Source organism: Leucoraja erinacea, chromosome 2 (assembly GCF_028641065.1).
Source record: "Leucoraja erinacea ecotype New England chromosome 2, Leri_hhj_1, whole genome shotgun sequence".
Lineage (NCBI taxonomy): Eukaryota > Metazoa > Chordata > Chondrichthyes > Rajiformes > Rajidae > Leucoraja > Leucoraja erinaceus.
Window position 1 is genome coordinate 131,782,305 of NC_073378.1, and position 23,626 is coordinate 131,805,930.

Sequence of the window (23,626 nt, forward strand, 5' to 3'; positions counted from 1 at the left end):
AAAATAAGAGATGTTGCTGTAGGAAAAGAGATTTAAGAGTGTGGAGCGATTGTCTTGATCTGCTTCTGTGGCTAGCACGAAAACAGTCGCCTGGGTTGGCCGCCATTTTGGACATAACCCTAAGAGCGGGAATTGGAGAGGCTGCGAGAGGGAAATGGATGATCCACCCGGCATCTGATAGTCCAGATAAAGGGCCTCGACCCAAAATGACGATCGCCCATTTCAATAGACAATAGGTGCAGGCGTAGGCCATTTGGCCCTTCGAGCCAGCACCGCGTATTCACTGTGATCCTGCGATCCCTCCGCAGCTGCTGCCCGACCCTCTGGGTTCCTCCGGCAGCTCCCTTTCCTTTTTGCTCCAGGTTTGAGCATCTGCCGTCTCTTGTGCCTTCTCTTCTCAGAGGTCAGTGCTCATTTCCACTGCTGACACTGTGGTGTAACAGGGTCATGAGGGTCATTTTTAGGTTTGTTGTTTGAGGCCGCTGAAAACAAAGGGGGACCCGGTGCGGGTGAAGGGAGAGGGACCATCGGGACTAGATTGTAACTTTGTTGGCACCCTACACATGGTTACTCTGCATACTTGTGTATTGTGTGCACAATAAAGAATTTCACTGTACCAAGTGCATGGCTGACCATGGGGGCCTCCAGGGTTGAGGACGCCAGTGCGTGACTTTGTTTAACGTGGGGAGACTGGTGCACAGACAGCCACCGCACAGTCCTTGACAGATCTGGGTCAAGATCCAGTGCCATGGAGTCCAAGACGACCGCAGATTGTCACCGTGACGTGGCAGAGAAGCTTGCGTGGACCTGAGATCCTGAGAGCGACGCCGTCTGGAGCTCTGCTCCAGGTAGGGCCACCAAATGGTGGTAAGGTCGAGAAGGAGGTCTCTGACAAAGAGCAATCCAACCAAGACCTCAACGGTAGAACAGGCGGAGGATGATGGCTGACTTTAGTGGAGCGTCACAACGGCTGGGAAGGCGGATGAAGGCTGCTGCCGTGTGCTTCACACTGGCAAATATTGATATTGGTTTAATATTGCCGTGTGTACTGAGATACAGTAATGATCTTTTGTGTTATCCAATTAAATCAGATCATACTATATACATCAAGGCAAGTAAAATGTGTTCAGAAGAAAAAAACTACCAGATTGCAGAAAATAGAATTACAGCGTTGTAGTGTTATAGTTACAAAGAAAAAGTGTGGCGTCCGCAATGTAGGTAGGTTGGAAGATTTAGACTTGAAATCTTTACAGCATGGAAACAGGCCCTTCGGCCGACTGAGTCCACGTTGACCAGCGATCACCCCATACACTGGCACTTTTCTACACAATTTACAAACTGTAGAAGCCAAATAACCCACAAACCCGCACGTTGTTAGAATGTGAGAGGAAACCGGGGGCACCCAGGCAAAATCCACGTGGTCACGGGGAGAACGTACATACTCGGTACAGACAGCACCTGTAGTCAGGATCGAACCCGGGTCTCTGGAGCTGTAAGCCGGCAACTGTATCACTGCGCCACTGTGCCGCCCATCAATAACTTATGCAAGGAGCGTTCAGTAGTCTGATAGCAGAGGGGAAGAAGTTGCTCAAGCGTTTACACCACAGATGGTTAGGCGGTGGTGGTCGGAAGGGGCTTCAACCGTTTGTTGTCACTGGGCCAGGGAGTGAAAGATATTTGCAGTGTTATTGGATTATGTTGCAGGGAGCATCCAAAGGTTCCATTCGACAGAACAGGAGTCAATCTCAGACTCTTAATCAGCTGCCTATACACAGATTCAAATCTTGCTCATTTTACATGTCATTACAAATCAAGGCATGAGACGGGGACAAAGATTTGGGCTAAATATGTCATGGACTTTTAAAAAAACGAATGAGGTGCAATATTTCTCAGAATAAACCCCAGCCAGACGATTGAGCAAAACAGTAATTAAGCCACACACGTGTATAATCGGTAGTACAAAGAGAAAAATACCAGAGTGCACAATATAGTGTTACAGCACTGTAGTGTTACGGTTGTAGAGGAAAGGTCTGGCGTAACTCAGTGGATGAGGCAGCGTGTATGGAGGGAATGGGTTGACAATGTAAAAGCAACCCTTTTCGAAGAAGGTGGACTCGCTGGAGTATCAAGAATTAGACAGGACACGAAGTTGTGTGATCAAACGGTATTTAATAAATTATTCACAGTGCTGCTCCCTACTCCTCGTGGGCTATGGGCGTTGCCCGACATTAAATACCCGCACGGATAAACGCCGTGACCTGCGCCTCCCACACCGAGACACTTAACTCTTCCCTCCAGAGCTGAGGGTTCACTCTGCCTGTGGCTTGCCACCAGGTGCCGCCACATCACCCCCCCCCCCCCCCAGAACCAGAGGCACGGAAACGGACGGGACGCCAAACCAGGCGGCTAGATACGTCCACACGCACAGGGGACTTGCCCGGTCCGGAAGAATTCAAGGGAACTTTAATTTAGTTTGGAGATACAGGGCGGAAACAGGCACATCGGCCCACAGCGCACCACACACTAAGACTCTCCTACATCCACCAGGGACAATTTACAATTATACCAAGCCAATTAACCTACAAACCTGTACGTCTTTGGAGTGTGGGAGGAATCCCGAGCTCCCAGAGAAAACCCACGCAGGTCACGGGGAGAACGTACAAACTCCATCCAGACAGCACCCGTAGACAAGATCGAACCCGGGTCTCCGGCGCTGTGAGGCAGCAACCCTACTGCTGCTCCACCGAGCCGCCCTGAGTTAAAACGTCACCTTTCCATCTGCTCCACAGATGCTGCCTGACCTGCTGAGTTACTCCAGTACTTTGTGCTCTTGCCTTGTGTCTCCAGGGGATTGAACTCAACTCACTGGAGCCACGGGACCAGCAGATCTACTCACTGCGTGCCGTGCTAGCCTTTTAAAGCCATCACCCTCATTTCCTTGTCCCTCGCGGGCTTTGCTCTTCGCTAGCGGTAACCATTTTGCATCCCTCCAATTCTGCAGGGGACAGGACATCTTACAAATGACTTTGCAGTTGGAAATTCTATTTCTCTCTACCGTTTGGTTGTGCGCCAAGTATCTGGGTCATATGCACGGGGGTGGGCACAGCAATACCTCGAGTGCAAGAATAGGGAATAAAAGACCACATGTATGATAATTAAAAGAATATTTGGTTGAGGTCATTGCCTAACAAAGGACTATGAATCATTCCTGACTTTTAGCACGGCATTCCTCTAACCAACCATTCTCATCGCATTCTTCCTTATTTATTTCGGCTCCAGTCATTTTTCCTCTCGCAGTGATTACAGATGGAAAACTGGATGAGGTGTGTTAATGGTGTGGGAGCTGGCGGAGGATCAGTGGAAGTGAGCGCATTTGGCGGTGCCGAGGTGCCGTGCATGGGAGCGCAGCCCCGGAGCCGAGCGGGGGGTGAGGTGACTGGTCGCTTGGCACGGCGCACTTGCAAGCGGAGCCTCCGTGTGTGTACCTCGTGAAGATCGACCCCGGCCCTGGTGTTTGGACACATGCCCTATTAATAGAGAGTCGCACAACTGTAACATTCCTAACCTTTTGCTGCTTCTCACACGTACAGCGACGGCAATGCCTTGGAAGCAAGTGTTTCTCCGGCTCAGTTGTGGCACTCGCTGGTCTGGCATAGCTGCTTCTGATTTTTTAAAAAGGCTCCTGGTTCCAAGTCTCGCCTCAGAAACCAGACTCCATGGTCCAGGCTCATGCTGCTCCTGCGAGCTGCTGTTTTGGCGGAGGGGCAGTTCAACCCAGTGCATGGCAGCCCTTCCAAGTGGGATGAAAGTAGACAAAAATGCTGGAGAAACTCCAAGCAAAGCTCCATAGAAGCTGCAGCACCTGCTTAGCTTCTACAGCATTTTTGTCCACTTTCGATTTTCCAGCATCTGCAGTTCCTTCTTAAACAAGTGGGATGAAAGATCTCCGTGGCACTAACTTAGTTCAGTCGCTCAGTTCAGTTTAGTTTATTGTCACGTGTACCGAGGTACAGTGAAAAGGTTTTTGTTGCGTGCTAACCAGCCAGCAGAAAGACAATGCATGATTACAATCGAGCCATCCACAGTGCATAGATACATGATATGGGAATAATGTTTAATGCAAGGTAAAGCCAGCAAAGTCTGATCAAAGATAGTTAGAGCGTCACCAAAGAGGTAGATAGTAGTTCAGCGCTGTCTCTGGTTGTGATAGGACGATTCAGATGCCTGATAACAGCTGGGAAAAAACTGTCCCCGAATCTGGAGAAGTGCGTTTTCGCACCGATGGGAGAGGGGAGAAGAGGGAGTGGCCAGGGTGCCACGTCCTTGGTTATGCTGCTGGCCTTGCCGAGGCAGGGTGAGGTATAAATGGGGGTCATAGTTAGTTCAGTTTGGTTTATTGCCAAGTGTACCAAGGTACAGTGAAAAGCTTTTGTTGCAACGATTATATGAACTGGGTTGAACTGCCCCTCTGCCAAAGCAGCGGCTCGCCGCAGTAGCAGCCTGAGCCTGGACTATGAGTCTGGATTTTGGAGCAACACACAAAGTGCTGGAGTAACACAGCGGATCAGGCAGCATCTCTGGATAGAAGGAATGGGTGACGTTTTGGGTCGAGACTGGGACTAGGGAAATGTCATGGACAATAGACAATAGGTGCAGGAGGAGGCCATTCGGCCCTTCGAGCCAGCACCGCCATTCAATGTGATCATAGCTGATCATCCCCAATCAGTGTTTAAGAAGGAACTGCAGATGCTGGAAAATCGAAGGTACACAAAAATGCTGGAGAAACTCAGCCGGTGCAGCAGCATCTATGGAACAAAGGAAATAGGCAACGTTTTGGGCTGAAACATTGCCTATTTCCTTCGCTCCATAGATGCTGCTGCACCCGCTGAGTTTCTCCAGCATTTTTGTGTACCATCCCCAATCAGTACCTCATTCCTGCCTTCTCCCCATATCTATTTTTAAGAGCCCTATCTAGCTCTCTCTTGAAGGCATCCAGAGAACCTGCCTCCACTGGCCTCTGAGGCAGAGAATTCCACAGACTCACCACTCTCTGTGAGAAAAAGTGTTTCCTCGTCTCCGTTCTAAATGGAGTCGTACAGTGTGGAAATAGGCCCTTCGGCTCAACGCCCACACTGGCCAATATGTCCAATGTACATTACTCAACCTGCCTACATTTGGCCCATATCCCTATAAACTTTCCTATCCATGTATGGGTCCATATGTTTCTTAAATGTAGTGACAGTACATGACTCAACTACCTCCTCCGGCAGCTCGTTCCATATACCCACCACTCTCTGTGTGGAAAAAGCTACTCCTCAGGTACCTATAAAATCTTTCTCTCCTCAACTTAAACCTATGTCATCTGTTTCTCGATTCCCCAACCCTGGGCATGAGACCCAATATATTCCGCTCATGATTTTGTACACTTTTATAAGATCACCCCTCACCTTCCTGCTCTCCAAGGAATAGAGTCCTAGCCCGCTCAACCTCTCCCTATAGCTCAGGCCCTTGAGTCCTGGCAACATCCTCGTAAATCTTCTCTGCACCCTTTCCAGCTTGACAGCATCTTTCCTATCAGGATCTTTCCTATCCCACCAGCCTGAGGAAGGGTCTCGACCCGAAACGTCACCCATTCCTTCTCTCCAAAGATGCTACCCGTCCCGCTGAGTTACTCCAGCTTTTTGTGTCGATCTTTCCCACAACATGGTGCCCGGAAGGGAACACTATACTCTAAATGCAAAGAACTGCAGATGCCGGAATCTTGAGCAAAATACTAGTTATTATTGTCATGTGTACCAAGGCACAGTGAAAATGTTGCGTACTACCCTGTCAGCTAAATGAGTATACGATTGAAATCAAGCTATCTACAGTGTAGACATATAGGATCAAGGCTATAACATTTAGTGCAAGGTGAAGTCCGATTATAGTAACTTCAACTAACCCTTGCATCCCCTCTCTCTCCACCCCTCCCCCACCCAAGTCGTACCCAGCTTCAAAGTTGTCTTGTTGAGTCTCATTGTCTGTAACTTGTTTTCACCCAGCACACAGCCAACAATGGCCTGTTTCCTTTATCACCGTTACTTTTTTGCATATCTTTTATTCACCTGTTCCATATCTGTCTACACCACCGTCTCTATCTCTCATTCCCCTTTCCCCTGACTCTCGATGATGAAGGGCCTCGAGCCAAAACATCACCTATTCCTTTTCTCCAGAGAGGCTGCCTGGCTTACTGAGTTACTCCAGCTTTTTGTGTCTTATCTTCGGTTTAAACCAGCATCTGCAGTTCCTTCCTAAACAAAGTCAGATTAAAGATAGTTCTTGAAGGTCTCCAGTGGGGTCGATTAGAGGTCGGGACTAAAAGAGGCTCACCAGCGTCTCTTCTTCCTGAGGAGACTGAAGAAGGTCCATCTGTCTCCTCAGATCCTGGTGAACTTCTACCGCTGCACCATCGAGAGCATCCTTACCAACTGCATCACAGTATGGTATGGCAACTGCTCTGTCTCCGACCGGAAGGCATTGCAGAGGGTGGTGAAAATTGCCCAACGCATCACCGGTTCCTCGCTCCCCTCCATTGAGTCTGTCCAAAGCAAGCGCTGTCTGCGGAGGGCGCTCAGCATCGCCAAGGACTGCTCTCACCCCAACCATGGACTGTTTACCCTCCTACCATCCGGGAGACGCTACAGGTCTCTCCGTTGCCGGACCAGCAGGTCGAGGAACAGCTTCTTCCCGGCGGCTGTCACTCTACTCAACAACGTACCTCGGTGACTGCCAATCACACACCCCTACTCCGGACACTCCTCCCACAGGAAAAACACTATGTCTGTATATATGCTAATGTAAATATTTATTCAAATCATATGCAATGTCGCTCTTCCAGGGAGATGCTAAATGCATTTTGTTGTCTCTGTACTGTACACTGACAATGACAATTAAAGTTGAATCTGAATCGGAATCTGAATCGGACTGCTCTCTAGTTCGTGATAGGATGTGAAGAAACTGTCACTGAATCTGGAGGAGTGGGTTTTAAAACTTCTGGACCTCTTGACTGATGGGAGAGGGGAGAAGAGGGGGTGAGACTGGTCCTTGATGATGCGGCTGGCCTTGCCGAGGCTGCGTGAGGTGTAGATGGAGTCAATGGAAGGGAGACACAAAAAAGCTGGAGAAACTCAGCGGGTGCAGCAGCATCTATGGAGCGAAGGAAATAGGCAACGTTTCGGGCCGAAACCCTTCTTCAGACGAAGGGAGGTTGGATTGTGTGATGGTGTCTGGGATGTGGGAGTAATGCCGTGATATGGGACCAGTTGGTGAAGGTTGGTGGGGACATGCCGAACTTCCTACGGAAGTAGAGGTGGGCGTGTTTCCTTGTCCAATGCTTGCTTAGATGTGGCTGGTTCCGGACAAATTGCTGATGATATCAATTCCTAAAAACTTGAAGCTATCAACCATCTCTACTTTGGTGCCATCAATGTATATGTTTAGATAGCCAAACGCAAAGTGCTGCAAGAACTCAGCGGGTCAGGCATGTGTAGGGAAGAACTGCAGATGTTGGTTTAAATCGAAGATAGACACAAAATGCTGGCAGCATCTCTGGAGAGAAGGAATGGGCGACGTTTCAGGTTGAGACCCTTCTTCAACTCTGGCATTTTGTGTCTATCTGTGTGTGTCGTCGCTTCCTGATGTTGATCACAATCTCCTTGGTCCGGCTGACATCGAGTGGGGATTGCTGGAGGAACTCTGCGGGTCAGGCAGCATCTGTGGAGGCGAAATGGCAGACAACATTATGGGTCTGGACCCTTCCCATACAATTAATCACGCTTGATATTTCCCTTCCCAATTCTCATCTGAAGTAGGTCCCGACCCAAAACATTGTTGGTCCATCCCTTCCACAGATGCTGCCTGACCCGCTGAGTTCTTCCAGCACTTTGCATTTGTGGCTGAGGGAAATTATGGGCCTTCTGTTGAGGCCATTATTTATCCATAGCTCATTTTAATATTTAAAACATTGAATGTTGAGCTAAAGTTACCTGCTGAGTTCCTGCTTTACAGCAATGCTACTCTACAAGAAGCGCACCTGTGTATGGTAAATGTATTTGTGTATGAAAAGCCTTATAAAAATTCAAGTTGTTTCTTTCAAGTTCATAGCTTCGCCCTGGTGGGCTCAGGCTTTTGATTTCAACTCGGCATCATGAACACCTGTCCACAGCTGGATTTAGATTAACATATGGCACGCAAAAAGGCCATCTGCCCCTTGTCCGTGCCGAATAATCTCCCCTAGTCCCATATACCTGCGCTCAGACCAAACATTCCCTTCCCCATCCATATAACTATCCAATTTATTTTTAAATGATAAAAACGAACCCCCCACCACCCCACCCATTCCACACAGCTACCACTCTCTGAGTAAAGAAGTTCCCCAGATACCCCTTTCAGTCCCTTAATTCTCATGTCATGTCCCCTTGTTTGAATCTTCCCTACTCTCAGTGGGAAAAGCTTTTCCACGTCAACTCTGTCCCCTCTCTCACTTTGGCGTCCCCCTTAACCTTCTGCGCTCCAAAGAATAAAGCCCTAACTTGTTCAACCTTTCAAATGGCCGACTCTGCCCCAATAACCTGCTTTGGCTCCAAACATTCCCTTCCCCTCCCCCATCCACAGCAGAGCCTTTTCCCATTTCCCATTCCCAGTGACTGTGCCACGGTGGCGCAGCGGTAGAGTTGCTTGCTGCCTCGCAGCGCCAGAAACCCGGGTCCGATCCTGACTACGGGTGCTGTCTGTGTGGAGTTTGTACGTTCTCCCCATCACCTGCGTGGGTTTTCACTGGGATCTCCGGTTTCCTCCCACACTCCAATGACGTGCAGGTTTGTAGGTTAATTGGCTTGGTATAATTGTAAATTGTCCTTAGTGTGTGTGTGTAGGATATGGGTAAATCTACGGGGATCGCTGGTCGGTGTGGACTTGGTGGGCCGAAGGGCCTGCTTCAGCACTGTTTGTCTAAACCAAACTAATACTTAACCAAGGTAGACAAAAGTGCTGCAGAAAATCAGTGAGTGCCGCAGCATAGAAACATAGAAATTAGGTGCAGGAGTTGGCCATTCGGCCCTTCGAGCCTGCACCGCCATTCAATATGATCATGGCTGATCATCCAACTCAGTATCCCGTACCTGCCTTCTCTCCATACCCCCTGATCCCCTTAGCCACAAGGGCCACATCTAACTCCCTCTTAAATATAGCTAATGAACTGGCCTCGACTACCCTCTGTGGCAGAGAGTTCCAGAGATTCACCACTCTCTGTGTGAAAAACGTTCTTCTCATCTCGGTTTTAAAGGATTTCCCCCTTATCCTTAAGCTGTGACCCCTTGTCCTGGACTTTCCCAACATCGGGAGCAATCTTCCTGCATCTAGCCTGTCCAACCCCTTAAGAATTTTGTAAGTTTCTAGAAGATCCCCTCTCAATCTCCTAAATTCTAGAGAGTATAAACCAAGTCTATCCAGTCTTTCTTCATAAGACAGTCCTGACATTCCAGGAATCAGTCTGGTGAACCTTCTCTGCACTCCCTCTATGGCAATAATGTCCTTCCTCAGATTTGGAGACCAAAACTGTACGCAATACTCCAGGTGTGGTCTCACCAAGACCCTGTACAACTGCTGTAGAACCTCCCTGCTCCTATACTCGGGCCGAAACGTTGCCTATTTCCTGCGCTCCATAGATGCTGCCGCACCCGCTGAGTTTCTCCAGCACTTTTGTCTACCTAAAACTCAACTGTGCCTGCTTTGGTCGATGCTGAATTAAGGGTCAGCTTTGTGCCATAGTTATAAATAGGCATGCCAGCAGGCAGGCAGACTCATTACAATTTGGAGCAGAGCCTTTCATCCACACACCAGGAGCTGGAGGTGAAGGCCAATGTTAAACACACTGCCTCACCTCAGGCAGCCAAAACCCTCAATCAAAATGCGTGTCCAGGAAGAATTTTCACAGAAAAATATTGCCATCTTCCCTGAACGTGGCACTGCAGATGAAGAAAACAATTGGCACAGGGCGGCACAGTGGCGCAGCGGGTAGAGTTGCTGCCCCACAGCACCAGAGGGGTGATATAATGGAGACACAGAACATTGACCGGTGTCAGCAGCTCAGTAAAACAGGCCCTTCGGCACACAATGTCTGTGTCGCGGGGTAGTGGGTACATGGAACGAGCTGCCAGTAGAGGTAGTTGAGGCAGGCACAATAACAACATTTAAAAGACATTTGGACAGGATCATGGATAGGAAAGGTTGAGAGAGATATGGGCCAGATGCGACCAGCTTAGAGGGGGCACCGTGGTCGGTATGGACAAGTTGGGCCGAAGGGCTGTCTCCATGCTGACTCTTACACAAAAAAGCTGGAGAAACTCAGCGGGTGCAGCAGCATCTATGGAGCGAAGGAAATAGGCAACGTTTACGTTGCCTATTTCCTTCGCTCCATAGATGCTGCTGCACCCGCTGAGTTTCTCCAGCTTTTTTGTGTAACCTTCGATTCTCCAGCATCTGCAGTTCCCTCTTAAACTCCATGCTGACTCTGTTTGACTTGATTCTAGCACTTTCCGCTCCATTGTTCTTTCTAAAAGTAATAAAAGGACATTAACTAACTGCAGGATAGGAAAAACTTTAAATGGCTTCTCCTGAAGTAGTGCGGAATATAGTAGACCGCCACAAGCATTCTAACCATTAAACGTTACATTTTAAGACTTTCAAAGCAATGATCATTAAATACCAATTAAATGAGTGTGAGTGTGTGTGTGTGTGTGGCTGTGTAGTGTGTATTAGCTTAGTTTAGAGATACAGCGTGGAAACAGGCTCTTCAGCCCACCGAGTCCGCGCCGACCAGGAATCCCCGCACCCCAACACTATCCTACGCACACTAGGGCCAACTTACAATTTTACCTAAGCCAATGAACTCAACAAACCTGTGCGTCTTTGGGGTGTGGGAGGAAACCTGAGCTCCCGGAGAAAACCAGTCAGGTCCCGGGCAGAACGAACAAACTACGTACAGACAGCACCCGTAGTCGGAATCGAACCTGGGTCCCTGGTGCTGTGAGGCAGCAACTCTACCGCTGTGCCACCGTGCCGCCCTGTATATGTATGTATATATAATATATTAGTTTTGGTGCTTAGTTACGTGGGCTACTCCCTCTGTTGATGTCTCGGGTTGTGTGGCACCTGGAATAGGCCATCAGCCACTGATGAATTCTCCATCTTGTTCCCAGCTGGATTAAAAGCAGGTTATCATCAGTCCATTTTTCCCCACAGATGCTGTCTGACCTGCCTTTTTTTTGGCTCAGGATCCCAGCATCTGCAGTCTCTTATGTCTGCAAAGTATTTCACGTCAATTGCCCCCCCCCCCCCCCCCCCCCCCCCCCCCAATATTTCTTGCACACATATCACGCCATCCGCTTCATGCAATTGGTGAAGTGAAAAGAGTCGATGTAGATTTTTTAATTCTCCTGTCATTGCATCTCAATACCTCCTGAGTGGAGTGAATCTCTCTCTCTCTCCCTTTCTCTTCTCTTTGGTTTTAGAGAGATTCAGCCTTTCGGCCCACGCCGACCATCGATCACCCTTTCACATTCGTTCCATGTTATATCCCCACTTCCGACTGCACGGGGGCCAATTTGCGGAGGCTAATTAACGTACAAACCCACTTTGGCATATGGCAGGAAACCTGAGCACCCGGAGATAAACCACACAGTCACAGGTTGAACGTGCAAACTCTTCACAGGCAGCACCCGAGGTCAGGATGGAAGGCGGCTCTCTGGCGCTGTGAGGCAGTGACTCTACCAGCTGCACCACTGTGCTGCCCTCATGTCTACGGTGAACTCTGCTCAAATTACAGTGGCGGCTACTGAATGTCACTCAGTTCCCCCCCTGCATCCTGTCAGATCTAGTTTCTCATGTGTTCTCATTTAGGCTTATTATTCTCATGTGTACCGAGTTACAGGGAAAAGCTTTGTTTTACATGCTATCCAGTCAAATCAGACAGTACTGTACTATACATAATTACAATCAAGCCAAACTCAAGTACAATAGAAAGTACAAAGGGGAAGATACAGGGTATAGTACTCAGCATTGTAGTCTTCGGTCGTGGCTGACCATGGGTGTCTCCAGGGTGCTATTCCCTATATGGAGGACGCCTGGGCGAGACTGGTGCACAGACAGCCACCACACGGTCCTTGGCAGATCTGGGTCAGGATCCAGTGGCATGGAGTCCAAGACAACCGGAGACCCTTTTCTGCTACAGCCATCATCCGCCTTCCCAGCTGTTATGATGCTCCACTAAAGTCAGCCATGGTCCTCCGCCTGTTCCACCGTTGAAGTCGGTTGGATTGCTCTTTGTCAGAGACCTCCCCCTCCACCTTACCGCCATGGGTGGCCCTACAAGGAGCCTAGCTCCAGACGGCATCGATCTCAGGGCCACACAAGCTTCTCCACCGCGACAAGGTAACAATCCGCGGAGAAGTATTGTAGTCATCGGTTACAAAGACAATTTAAAACATCTTCCCATTGGGGAATTGAACCCCCGGTATCAGGCGTGGTATGTGGGGACACTAACTACAACACTAATGAGGACCCGACATTGCTTGACTGTTGGAACTCACCCAATCATTCCCCAAGTTTATTTTCAGAAGCACATGTTTGGTGAGGTACGGGTACAATGAAAACCTTGCTCGCAGCAGCATCACAGACACGTAGACTCAGACAACTCACACATAAAACAATGTGTACCTAAATGACACATCCTTGAATATAGATGCCTCCTTGCTGAGGCAATGTCTGGTTTAGATGCTTTACATGGTGGAGAGGGCTTGTGCCCGTGATGGTCCGTGTTGAGTCCACCGCTCACCGCAACCTCTTGCATTCTAGTGCGTTGGATTCACCAACCTCGGACACAAACTGCTGGAGTAACTCACTGGGTCAGGCAGCATCTGCACACAACATGGGATAGGTGACGTTTCGGGTCAGGGCCCTTCTTCAGACTTCACTGAAAAATCTTGACTGAAATCCTTGTGACATCAGGATTTGTGGTCTCATGCTGTTATGATTCCTGTGCTTGTGTCTATTTCCCTCTTAATTATTTTTCTCTCTCCTCTCTCCTACTCCTTTCTTCCCCTCTGTCTCTCTCTCTCTCTCTCTCTCCCTTGTTCTCTCTTTCTCTCTCTTCTTTTCTCTCTCTCTCTCTCTCTCTCTGTCTCTCTCTCTCTGTCTCTCTCTCTCTCTCTCTCTCTCTCTCTCTCTCTCTCTCTCTCTCTCTTCCCCCCCTCTTTCCCCCCCCTCTTTCTCTCTCTCTCTCACTTCCACTGCCACTTGGGTCCTTCCCGCCCCCTCCCCCCCCCCCTCCTGTGTTCTCCCCCCTCTCAGTTCTTGCCTTTGATTACAGCAGTGGGAACATAGCGTGATGCTACTTTAGGGTTGACGATTTTACACGCTAGGTATGGTTTCCCATGAAGCGACATACCTCGCCACAGGAAATATCAAGTTAGCGAACATTGATTGGTTCTAGTTAATGGGCAGATGAGCTATCACATCTCCTGGTCCAAGGGGATGGTGCAACCCAGGGGTGGGGAACTTAATGCAGCCTTCAGCCTTCTAGGCCATTAAGTGCGACCTTTTGAATGAATCCAAATTTTGTAGAACAAATCTATTTATTTTTATTCATATGTTTTTGTTCTTCTTTTATTAACTTTATTTTAATCTTAAAATGAACGTGTACTTAAAATACCAAAGAGTAAATGAAGATTCAACAAAATAATCCCATATCTCATTGAAGTTTCTTGGATGCGGCCCTTTTAGAAACATAGAAAATAGGTGCAGGAGTAGGCCATTCGGCCCTTCGAACATGCACCGCCATTCAATATGATCATGGCTGATCATCCAACTTAGTATCCTGTACCTGCCTTCTCTCCATACCCCCGATCCCTTTAGCCACAAGGGCCACATCTAACCCTCTTAAATATAGCCAATAAACTGGCCTCAACTACCTTCTGTGGCAGAGAGTTCCAGAGATTCACCACTCTCTGTGTAAAAAATGTTTTTCTCATCTCGGTCCTAAAGGATTTCCCCCTTGTCCTTAAACTGTAACCCCTTGTCCTGGACTTCCCCAACATCTGGAACAATCTTCCTGCATCTAGCCTGTCCAACCCCTTAGAATACAGCTAACTTAATGCGGCCTTCCAACATGAAAAGGTTCCCCACCCCGTGGTGTAACCTGTAACTGGAATCGCATGGGCGACCCTGACACGCAAGGCAAGTGTTCCCGCTTTGTGTCCTTATCCATATTTGACCCATTTCCATTTGACAGTAGCTCCTGCTTAGCCAGTCCTTTTCTGAATGAATAGACGAGCCCGTGACGTAACATGTGACTCCCATTCTGCTCGGAGGTGTGTGCCAATGCATATGGGGTTTTTTTTCCCCTGCCCTGTCCAGAGAGAAGATCTTTCTGTTCTTTCAGCTGGCTGCCATGATTCACTCCCATCTCCCAAGTCTGAGCGTTGAGGCTTAAGGCTCCCTCCAGAGATTTAAGTCTGAAATAATTTAGACTGACATTTCAGTCACACCAAAGGAATGTTTCTCTGTTCGAAGTGCTGTTCCCAAGTGCTACAATCATGATGTTACTGAGCACCAAAAATGGCCCTTTAAACACGTCTATGCCAAACCAATTTGTCTGAGATGCTCCTATTTGTCTGCCTTTCATACATTCATAGGTTATAGGAGCACAATTAGTCTACTCTATAGTCAATCATGGCTGATCTAGCTTCAATCTCAACCCCACTCTCCTATGTTTAAGAAGGAACTGCAGATGCTGGAAAATCGAAGGTACACAAAAATGCTGGAGAAACTCAGCGGGTGCAGCAGCGTCTATGGAGCAAAGGAAATAGGCAACGTTTCGGGCCGAAACCCTTCCTATTTCCTTCGCTCCATAGATGCTGCTGCACCCGCTGAGTTTCTCCAGCATTTTTGTGTACCCACTCTCGTTCCTTGACTCCCTTACTAATCGAGAATCTGTCAATTTCCGCCCTAAAAATATCCATTGATTTGGCCTCCACAGCCGCCTGTGGCAATGAATTCCACAGATTCACCACCCTCTGACCAAAGAAATTCCTCCTCATCTCCTTCCTAAAGGTTATTCTAAGGTTATAGCCTCTGGTGGGAGACTCTCCCACTATTGGAAGCATCCTCTCCACATCCACTCTATCCAGGCCTTTCACTATTCAGTAAGTGTCAATGAGATGCCCCCTTGGTACCCGGACCTGGCGCCGACAGACAAGAGGCCGAAGCAAAGAAGTCGAAGCCAAAGAATCGAATGGAAACGAGGCCGAAACGCCAATGAACCGAAAGAGTCCGGACAAAACGCTAACTAACCGAAAGGATGGGACGCCTAAATGCAAACTAACCAAAAGGGCGGGACGCCTAAAGGAACCGAAGGAGCCGAAAAGCTGCGTCGCCTAAAAGCAAACTTACCGATTGGCCGCTCTGTCGAAACGCCACCTACCCAAAAGGCGGCGTCGCCTACAGGTCAACGAACCGACTTCCGCTCAACAGAAACGTCCAATAACGGACTTGACGTTGCCGGGTGGCGGGACTTGTCTGAGATTGGTCCAGACCCCGCGTCCATCACATCACTGTGAAGGCATGAACATTGTCCCAAACCTCCGCACCACCTGACCCGCAGCCCGCGGAGGGTGGCCGTGGGAGAGTGGGGGCTGTCCCGAGGGATGCGCACCATCGGCCGCTTTCAACTTGGTGCTTGGGTTCAGGCTGCCCAGTCACCTATGGCTTGTGTGGGAAAATGAACCCCACGCTCCCGTCTCCCCCTTCTCTCTCCCCTCTTCTCTCTCTCTCCCTCTCTCTCTCCCTTCTCTCTCCTCCTTCCTAAAGAGACTTTTAAAAATGGCGTGAAAACCTGGCCCCTCTTGTATGTGGGCTTGTAGACTATTTCTGTACATTTTACCAATTGCGCATGTGCTTAGGCATTGCAATGCTTTATTGGACTGCATGCAGGAAAATAATTTCATAGTGCGTTTGCACATGTAACAAATAGAAGCCCCATTGAGCCGTCAAGGGAAACACGTGTGCAGCAAATGTGTGCTGGAGGATGTCGCTGAGATAAGTTGGGAAGTGGCTGTAGGGAGGTCTCATTATAGTGCATGACTTGAGAGCATGTAAGTAGCGAGACCATGATATGTCAGCAAGAGGGATGATCAAATGTGGTTTGATGGGTCAGACCTGGTGCACGCACGCACCCAGACCTACACCAGACGCTACGGAGACTGTGACAGATTGATGAGATGGCTCACATGTCTCGATCACTAGATTTGTTGCCTTGTCTCTCCTGCTCTCCAAGTGGTGGTGGTGGTGGTGGTGGGGGGTGGAATCAGAACAGTAATGTATACAGTGGGCCTCTGATTTGACATGGTGACGTTTCTTCCTAACCCCAGGAGGAGATATAAACACCTGATGACCTTTGTCCCTGGTCTCAACCCACCACGGCTTATGCCTTACACCCCCACCCCCCTTCCCTCACACAAACCACCCCCCAGCCATAGTTGCTGCCTTATGGGGCTGTCCCACTGTACGAGTTTCCCCTGATTCGAACTGGGAGAATTACGGTAATAGCCGCTTGTAGGTACTCGGGGCTCACGTGAACATTTTTCCAACATGTTGAAACATCTTCATGAGCTTCCCGCGTTTCCCGAGTACCTGCCGCTAGCGTTACGAGCAGCTAAGAGACGTCCCCGAGCTCCGACATACCCGCTACATACATTCTACGTGCTTACCACGAGTTTGATTTTTTTTTTAAACTCGGGAGAGCTCTTGAATTACCTCGTACAATGGGACAGGCCCTTTACAGCCCTTACAGCACCAGAGACCCGGGTTCGATCCCGATCTCGGGTGCTGTCTGTATGGAGTTTGTACGTTCTCCCTGTGTCCTGCGTGGGTTTTCTCTGAGATCTTCGGTTTCCTCCCACACTCCAAAGACATACGGGTATGTAGGTTAATTGGCTTGGTATGAATGTAAATTGTCCCCTGTGTATGTAGGGTAGTGTTAATGTGCCTGGGATCGCTGGTGTGGTGGGGACTTGGTGGGCCGAAGGTCCTAGGTCCACGCTTTATCTCCAAACTAAACTAAACACTCTCCTTGCCACTCTCCTCCATGCCTTTATGATGCTCTTTGATACCTCTTTGTCTAAGCTATTGGTCTTCCTTAACGGTGGATGCCTGGAACACGCTGCCAGGGGTGGTGGTGGAGGCAGATGTGACAGTGGCGTTGATAGGCACTGTTTGATAGGCACATAGATATGCAGGGGATGGAGGGATATGGTGGTCTTAGTATCCTGTTTGTGGGCTGAAGAGCCTGTACCTGTGCAGTACTGTTCTAGTTTAGTTTGTTATTGTCATGTACGTATACCAAGCTTTTATTTGTGTGCTAATGAATGCAATCAAGCTGTCCACAGACAGATGAAGGATAGAGAGCATCGCATTTAGTGCAAAGATATGAGGTCTATGTTCTGTATTAACGGCACTGTTTAAATCCACGTTTTGTGGCTGTTATCAGTGCTGCCACCTTTTCTATTAAATGTTACAGCAAGGCAACAACTGGCCCCTTTGTGTAAGTGCAAAGTATTTCCACGCATCTTTGAAAAGGGAAGTTCATTCCGATCTTGACCAATATTTTTTCCCTGACCAGTGGATCTAAAGTTGACCTCACTTGTGGCGTGTCGCAGTGTAATATGTGCAGTCTGGCTGTGTTGGTGCACGCATGTGACTGCACTTCATAGCTCATTTGCTGAGGTGTGTTTAAAATACCTCGACCAACCATCTTTAGTTTTCTCGTTTTTAGTTTTAGCCCGCTTAGTCCGCACCGTCCAGCGATCCCCGCACTCGTAACACTACCCTACACACACTAGGGATAGTTTACAATTATACCAAACCAATTAACCTACAAACCTGTGCATCTTTCGAGGGTGGGAGGAAACCGAAGCACCTGGAGAAAAGCCACGCAGGTCACGAGGAAAATGTACAGACTCCGTATAGACAGCACCCGTAGTCAGGATCGAACCCGGGCCTCTGGTGCTGTGAGGCAGCATCTCTGGTGCTGTACCACCGTGCTGCCCCATCTGACTAGAGCACAGGGACATGTGTTTCATCTTGTAATCTCTGATGGATACGAGTTGTCAGAATTAAAACTGACAGGAGGATATTAGCTCCAACAAGTTGTGGTGGAAGATGATGTGGAACAGTCGTGGAGTGTATACGGTGTTTGCCACATCTAGTGACTGAGGCTTGTACGTGTAAGAAGCAAAGAGTAGGAGTAAACGGGTCCTTTTCAGGATGGCTGGCAGTGACTAGTGGGATACCGCAAGGCTCAGTGCTGGGACCCCAGCTATTTACAATATATATTAATGATTTGGACGAGGGAATTGAATGCAGCATCTCCAAGTTTGCGGATGACACGAAGCTGGGGGGCAGTGTTAGCTGTGAGGAGGATGCTAGGAGGCTGCAAGGTGACTTGGATAGGCTGGGTGAGTGGGCAAATGTTTGGCAGATGCAGTATAATGTGGATAACTGTGAGGTTATCCACTTTGGTGGCAAAAACAGGAAAGTAGACTATTATCTAAATGGTGGCCGATTAGGAAAAGGGGAGATGCAACGAGACCTGGGTGTCATGGTACACCAGTCATTGAAAGTAGGCATGCAGGTGCAGCAGGCAGTGAAGAAAGCGAATGGTATGTTAGCATTCATAGCAAAAGGATTTGAGTATAGGAGCAGGGAGGTTCTACTGCAGTTGTACTGGGTCTTGGTGAGACCACACCTGGAGTATTACGTACAGTTTTGGCCTCCAAATCTGAGGAAAGGCATTATTGCCATAGAGGGAGTGCAGAGAAGGTTCACCAGACTGATTCCTGGGATGTCTGGACTTTCATATGAGGAAAGACTGGATAGACTCGGCTTGTACTCGCTAAAATTTAGGAGATTGAGGGGGGATCTTATAGAAACTTACAAAATTCTTAAAGGGTTGGACAGGCTAGATGCAGGAAGATTGTTCCCGATGTTGGGGAAGTCCAGGACAAGGGGTCACAGCTTAAGGATAGAGGGGAAATCCTTTGGGACCGAGATGAGAAAAACATTTTTCACACAGAGAGTGGTGAATCTGTGGAATTCTCTGCCACAGAAGGTAGTTGAGGCCAGTTCATTGGCTATATTTAAGAGAGAGTTAGATGTGGCTAAAGGGATCAGGGGGTATGGAGAGAAGGCAGGTACGGGATACTGAGTTGGATGATCAGCCATGATCATATTGAATGGCGGTGCAGGCTCGATGGACCAAATGGCCTTCTCCACCTATTTTCTATGTTTCTATGTTTCTTAATACAGGGAGTGTGTGAGGGTAATATGCCAAAGCCACTTCTGTTCTTGCTGAGGATCTTTTATATACTGTCGACCTATTTCAAGGACTAAGGTAGCTCTCCATGGTGTCCTGGCTTGATATTTAGCAAGTCAAGTTGAGTTGATCGTCGAATGCACAAGCACAGTAAAGTACAGGAACAATGAAAATCCTGCCTCGAGCAGCATCGCGGGGTCACAGATTCACACAATGCACAGACACCTAAACAATGCATGAATTCTACAGGACAGTGAAAAGAAAAAGACTGTGCGGAAACAAGACCATAGGGCAAAACACAGTTAGAATACAAATGGGCAGAAGTGGTACAGTGAATGGCAGGCCTCTGGGGAGTGTTGTAGAGCAGAGGGATCTAGAAGTGCAGGTGCATGGCTCCATGAAGGTGGAGTCGCAGGTAGATAGGGTGGTCAAAAGGCTTTTGGCACTCTGGCCTTCATCAGTATTGAGTACAGAAGTTGGGAGGTCATGTTGCAGTTGTAGAAGATGTTGGTGAAGCCACATTTAGAGTATTGTGTTCAGTTCTGGGCAACATGTTATAGGAAAGATGTTGTCAAGCTGGAAAGGGTACAGAGAAGATTTACGAGGTTGCTGCCAGGAGTATAGTGCCTAAGCTATAGGGAGAGGTTGAGTAGACTGGGTCTCTATTCCCTGTAGCGCAGGAGAATGAGGGGTGATCTTATAGAGGTGTATAAGATCATGAGAGGAATAGATCGGGTAGATGCACAGTCTCTTGTCCAGAGTTGGTGAAACCAGAGGACATCGGTTTAAGGAGAAGGGGAAAAGATTTAATAGGAATCTGAGGGGTAACTTTTTCACATAAAGGGTGGTGGGTGTATGGAACAGACTGCCAGAGGAGGTAGTTGAGGCTGGGACTATCGCAACGTTTAAGAAACAGTTAGACAGGAACATGGATAGGACAGGTTTGGAGGGATATGGACCAAACGCAGGCAGGTGGGACTAGTGTAGCTGGGACATGTTAGTCAGTATGGGCAAGTTGGGCCGAAGGGCCTGCTTCCACGCTGTGTCACTCTAAATCTATAGTGATGCAAGAGGTGGTTCATAGCTGAGGTAGGATTAGGTTTGTGCGGGTTGGTTCAAAAATCAGATGGTTGTAGTTCAGTAGGTGTTGCTGAACCTGGTGGTGTGGGCCCTCGGGCATCTGTACCTCCTGCCCGCCGGCAGCAGCGAGAAGAGGGCATGGCCCAGGTGGTGGGGATCCGTGATGACGGATGCTGCCTTCTTGAGGCAGCGCCTGGTGTAGATGTACCATCTCTCTCCTGTACGCTGCCTCTTCACCACCTGTGCCACTGCCAACCACAGTCATGCAGTGGGCGAGTTTATAGAAGATATTTGAGCTGTGCTCAGCCACACAGCCTTGAGGTGTGTGTGCTGGTGGACAGTGAGGAGGAGAAGTGTCCCGTCCACCTCTGTCTGACCCACTGATGAGGAAGGCCAGCGTCCAGTAGCACAGGGAGGTGCAGGGGCCCAGGTCTGGAAGACCGGTGATGAGTCTGGCGGGGATGATGGCGTTGAACGCAGAGTTGTAGTCAGTGAGCTGGCGGCCTGGCGTACGAGTTCCTGACATGCCGATTTCTCTCACATGGAACCTCCATTGGAAGGTTCCTACCCAATCTGTATCTACAACCCTTCGTCCAGCCAGGATCCACATTTCTTCCACAACTCTACAATTTATTGCCGTCACGGGCAGGGCCGTTGCCAAAACACAGCTGTGATGCATCCTGATAGTTCTGCCCTTTATGTAGAATGGTACCACCTCAATGTTGCCCTGTTGGCTGGGAATCCCAGGCCCGTCAGTGCAAGCAGCCCCCAGTCCCCACGTACAGCTTACAATTCCTCTTCTTGCTGAGGCACCTATAGAGTTTGGTGCAGGTGTTCACTACATCACTGTTCCACTTCAGAAATCTACTTGCTATATTTTCACAGCGCTGTGTTATTGATTATTGGAAGTCCACCTTATACTGGCCAAGGCCTTCCTCGTAGTCATTCATCTTAAGTCACATCTGATTACATTTTGAGTATTCAGCTGCATTACTGGAGTAATTATGCAGTTTAAAAGATATACATTATCTGCAGCACACACTAGACTTAGTTTGCTTTTGCTTAGAGATATAGCGCGGAAACAGGCCCTTCCATGGCGACCAGCGATCCCTGCACACTAGCACTATCCTACATGCACAAGGGGCAATTTACAATATTTACCAAATTTACAATACTTACCAAAGCCAATTAACCTATTTAACAATTTACAATATTTACCAAAGCCAATGAACCTACAAACCGGCACGTCTTTGGGATGTGGGAGGAAACTGGAGCACCCGGAGAAAACCCATGCAGGTCACGGGGAAAACATACATACTCCATACAGACAGCACCCGTAGTCAGGATCGAACCCAGGTCTCTGAGAGGCAACAACTCTACCGCTGCACCACATTGCCACCCTTCTGCTTTTCAGCAGAATTTTCCCTCGGTGCTCCGGTTTCCTCCCACACTCCAAGGACATGCAGGTTTGTAGGTTAATTAACGTCTGTAAATTGTCCCAAGTGTGACAAAGCACGGTGAAAGTCTTTGTTTGCATACCCAAAGTATGCAAACAGTCGCTACATAAAGGGGGCTGACAACGTTACAAAGTGCCCCTCGCCAGCTCCTCCTTTGTTCTCACCCCCCTCACGGGGTAATCGCCGGTTGGCGTGGACTCGGTGGGTCGAAGGGCTTGTTTCCGCGCTGTATTATCTGGATCCCGGCTGGATGAAGTGCTGGAGCTACAGATCATGAAGGAACCTTCAAAGGGAAATCGGACCCATGCCGGCAAAGAGTTGCAGGGCTGTGGGGAATGGGGGAGCGTGACCTGTGTTGGCTCAGGTGGCCATCTTCTGCGCTGTATGTGATGTGGAGTTCTTGTGGGTGGTCGGGGACAGATTGAGCAACGCAAAATCTAATGAATGAAACTCCACAATTGCTGTTCATGCTATTGTGTGACTGCTGGATGTTTTTGATGGCAGAGCTGTTTATCTTTTTATGGTTCCTTGGCTGTCGGAAGGATGGAGAAAGAGGGAATGCAGTTACTTGAAGTTAGAGAAATCAATATTCATCCCACTGGGCGATCAGTTGTCATATTCAGTGATATTTTAGTGATTGTCAGTTGATATTTGGTTGAAAGTAAAATGTCTTCTTTTCCCAACATTTTTGTAGGATATCCGGAATACTGTGGGCAATATCCCTATGGAATGGTACAAGGACTATCCACACATCGGATATGACCTAGATGGAAAGAAAATCTACAAACCAATCCGAAATAAGGATGAACTGGATGAATTTCTGGATAAAATGGAGAATCCGGATTACTGGTATGGAAAACATAGCAGGAACTTTGGGTTTAACCTCTGGCCTGGTGTGTGTGTGTGCGTGTGTGTGTGTGTGTGTGTGTGTGTGTGTGTGTGTGTGTGTGTGTGTGTGTGTGTGTGTGTGTGTGTGTGTGTGTGTGTGTGTGTGTGTGTGTGTGTGTGTGTGTGTGTGTGTGTGTGTGTGTGTGTGTGTGTGTGTGTGTGTGTGTGTGTGTGTGTGTGTGTGTGTGTGTGTGTGTGTGTTAAAAACATATAGAATTTACGCAGGAGGATATCCACGTTCTGCCATTACTTTTAACTGCAGACGATCTTTTCACCTTGATCCATTAGCCCCGTATTCCTTGAATTTCTTAATATCTAACAATCTGCCAACCTGCCTTGAATATTCTCCAGCAGGTCTGGACACAAAGGGCTGGGGTGACGTTTCGGGTCAGGCCCTTCATCCTGGAGAGAAGGGGAAAGGGAAACGTTTAGACGGTCGAGAGAGAGATTTAGAACAAATGAATGAAAGATGCAAAAAAGTACGATGATTCAGGATTAGCTGTTTGCTAGGTGAGAACGACAAGCTGGTGCGACTTGGGTGGGGGTGGGATAGAGAGAGAGAGGCCAATTAGGTTACTGAAGTTAGGATAAAACAGTTTCATCCCACTGGAGTTGTAAATCTGCCCAAGTGAAATCTGAGATGCCACGGAAGGCAATTTGAGTCTAATTCACTGGATGTGTTCAGAGAGGGTTCTCGACCTTCGCTGCCTGAGGGGTAGAAGGAGTGATTAAAGGATCCTGGAGAAAAAGGCAGAATTCTTGATATTAGATGGATCAGCGTAGATTTACAATTTTA

At 48.4% G+C, this 23,626-nt stretch overlaps 1 protein-coding gene across 1 annotated transcript in view; it reads left to right on the forward strand.

The window, feature by feature from the left end:
* Positions 1-23,626, forward strand: part of bop1 (BOP1 ribosomal biogenesis factor) — a 176,806-nt gene that overhangs the window by 122,529 nt on the left and 30,651 nt on the right. The window contains exon 4 of the mRNA XM_055665391.1: positions 22,637-22,791. Coding sequence (XP_055521366.1) covers positions 22,637-22,791 — 155 coding nt within the window. The remainder of the gene's footprint in view (positions 1-22,636; positions 22,792-23,626) is intronic.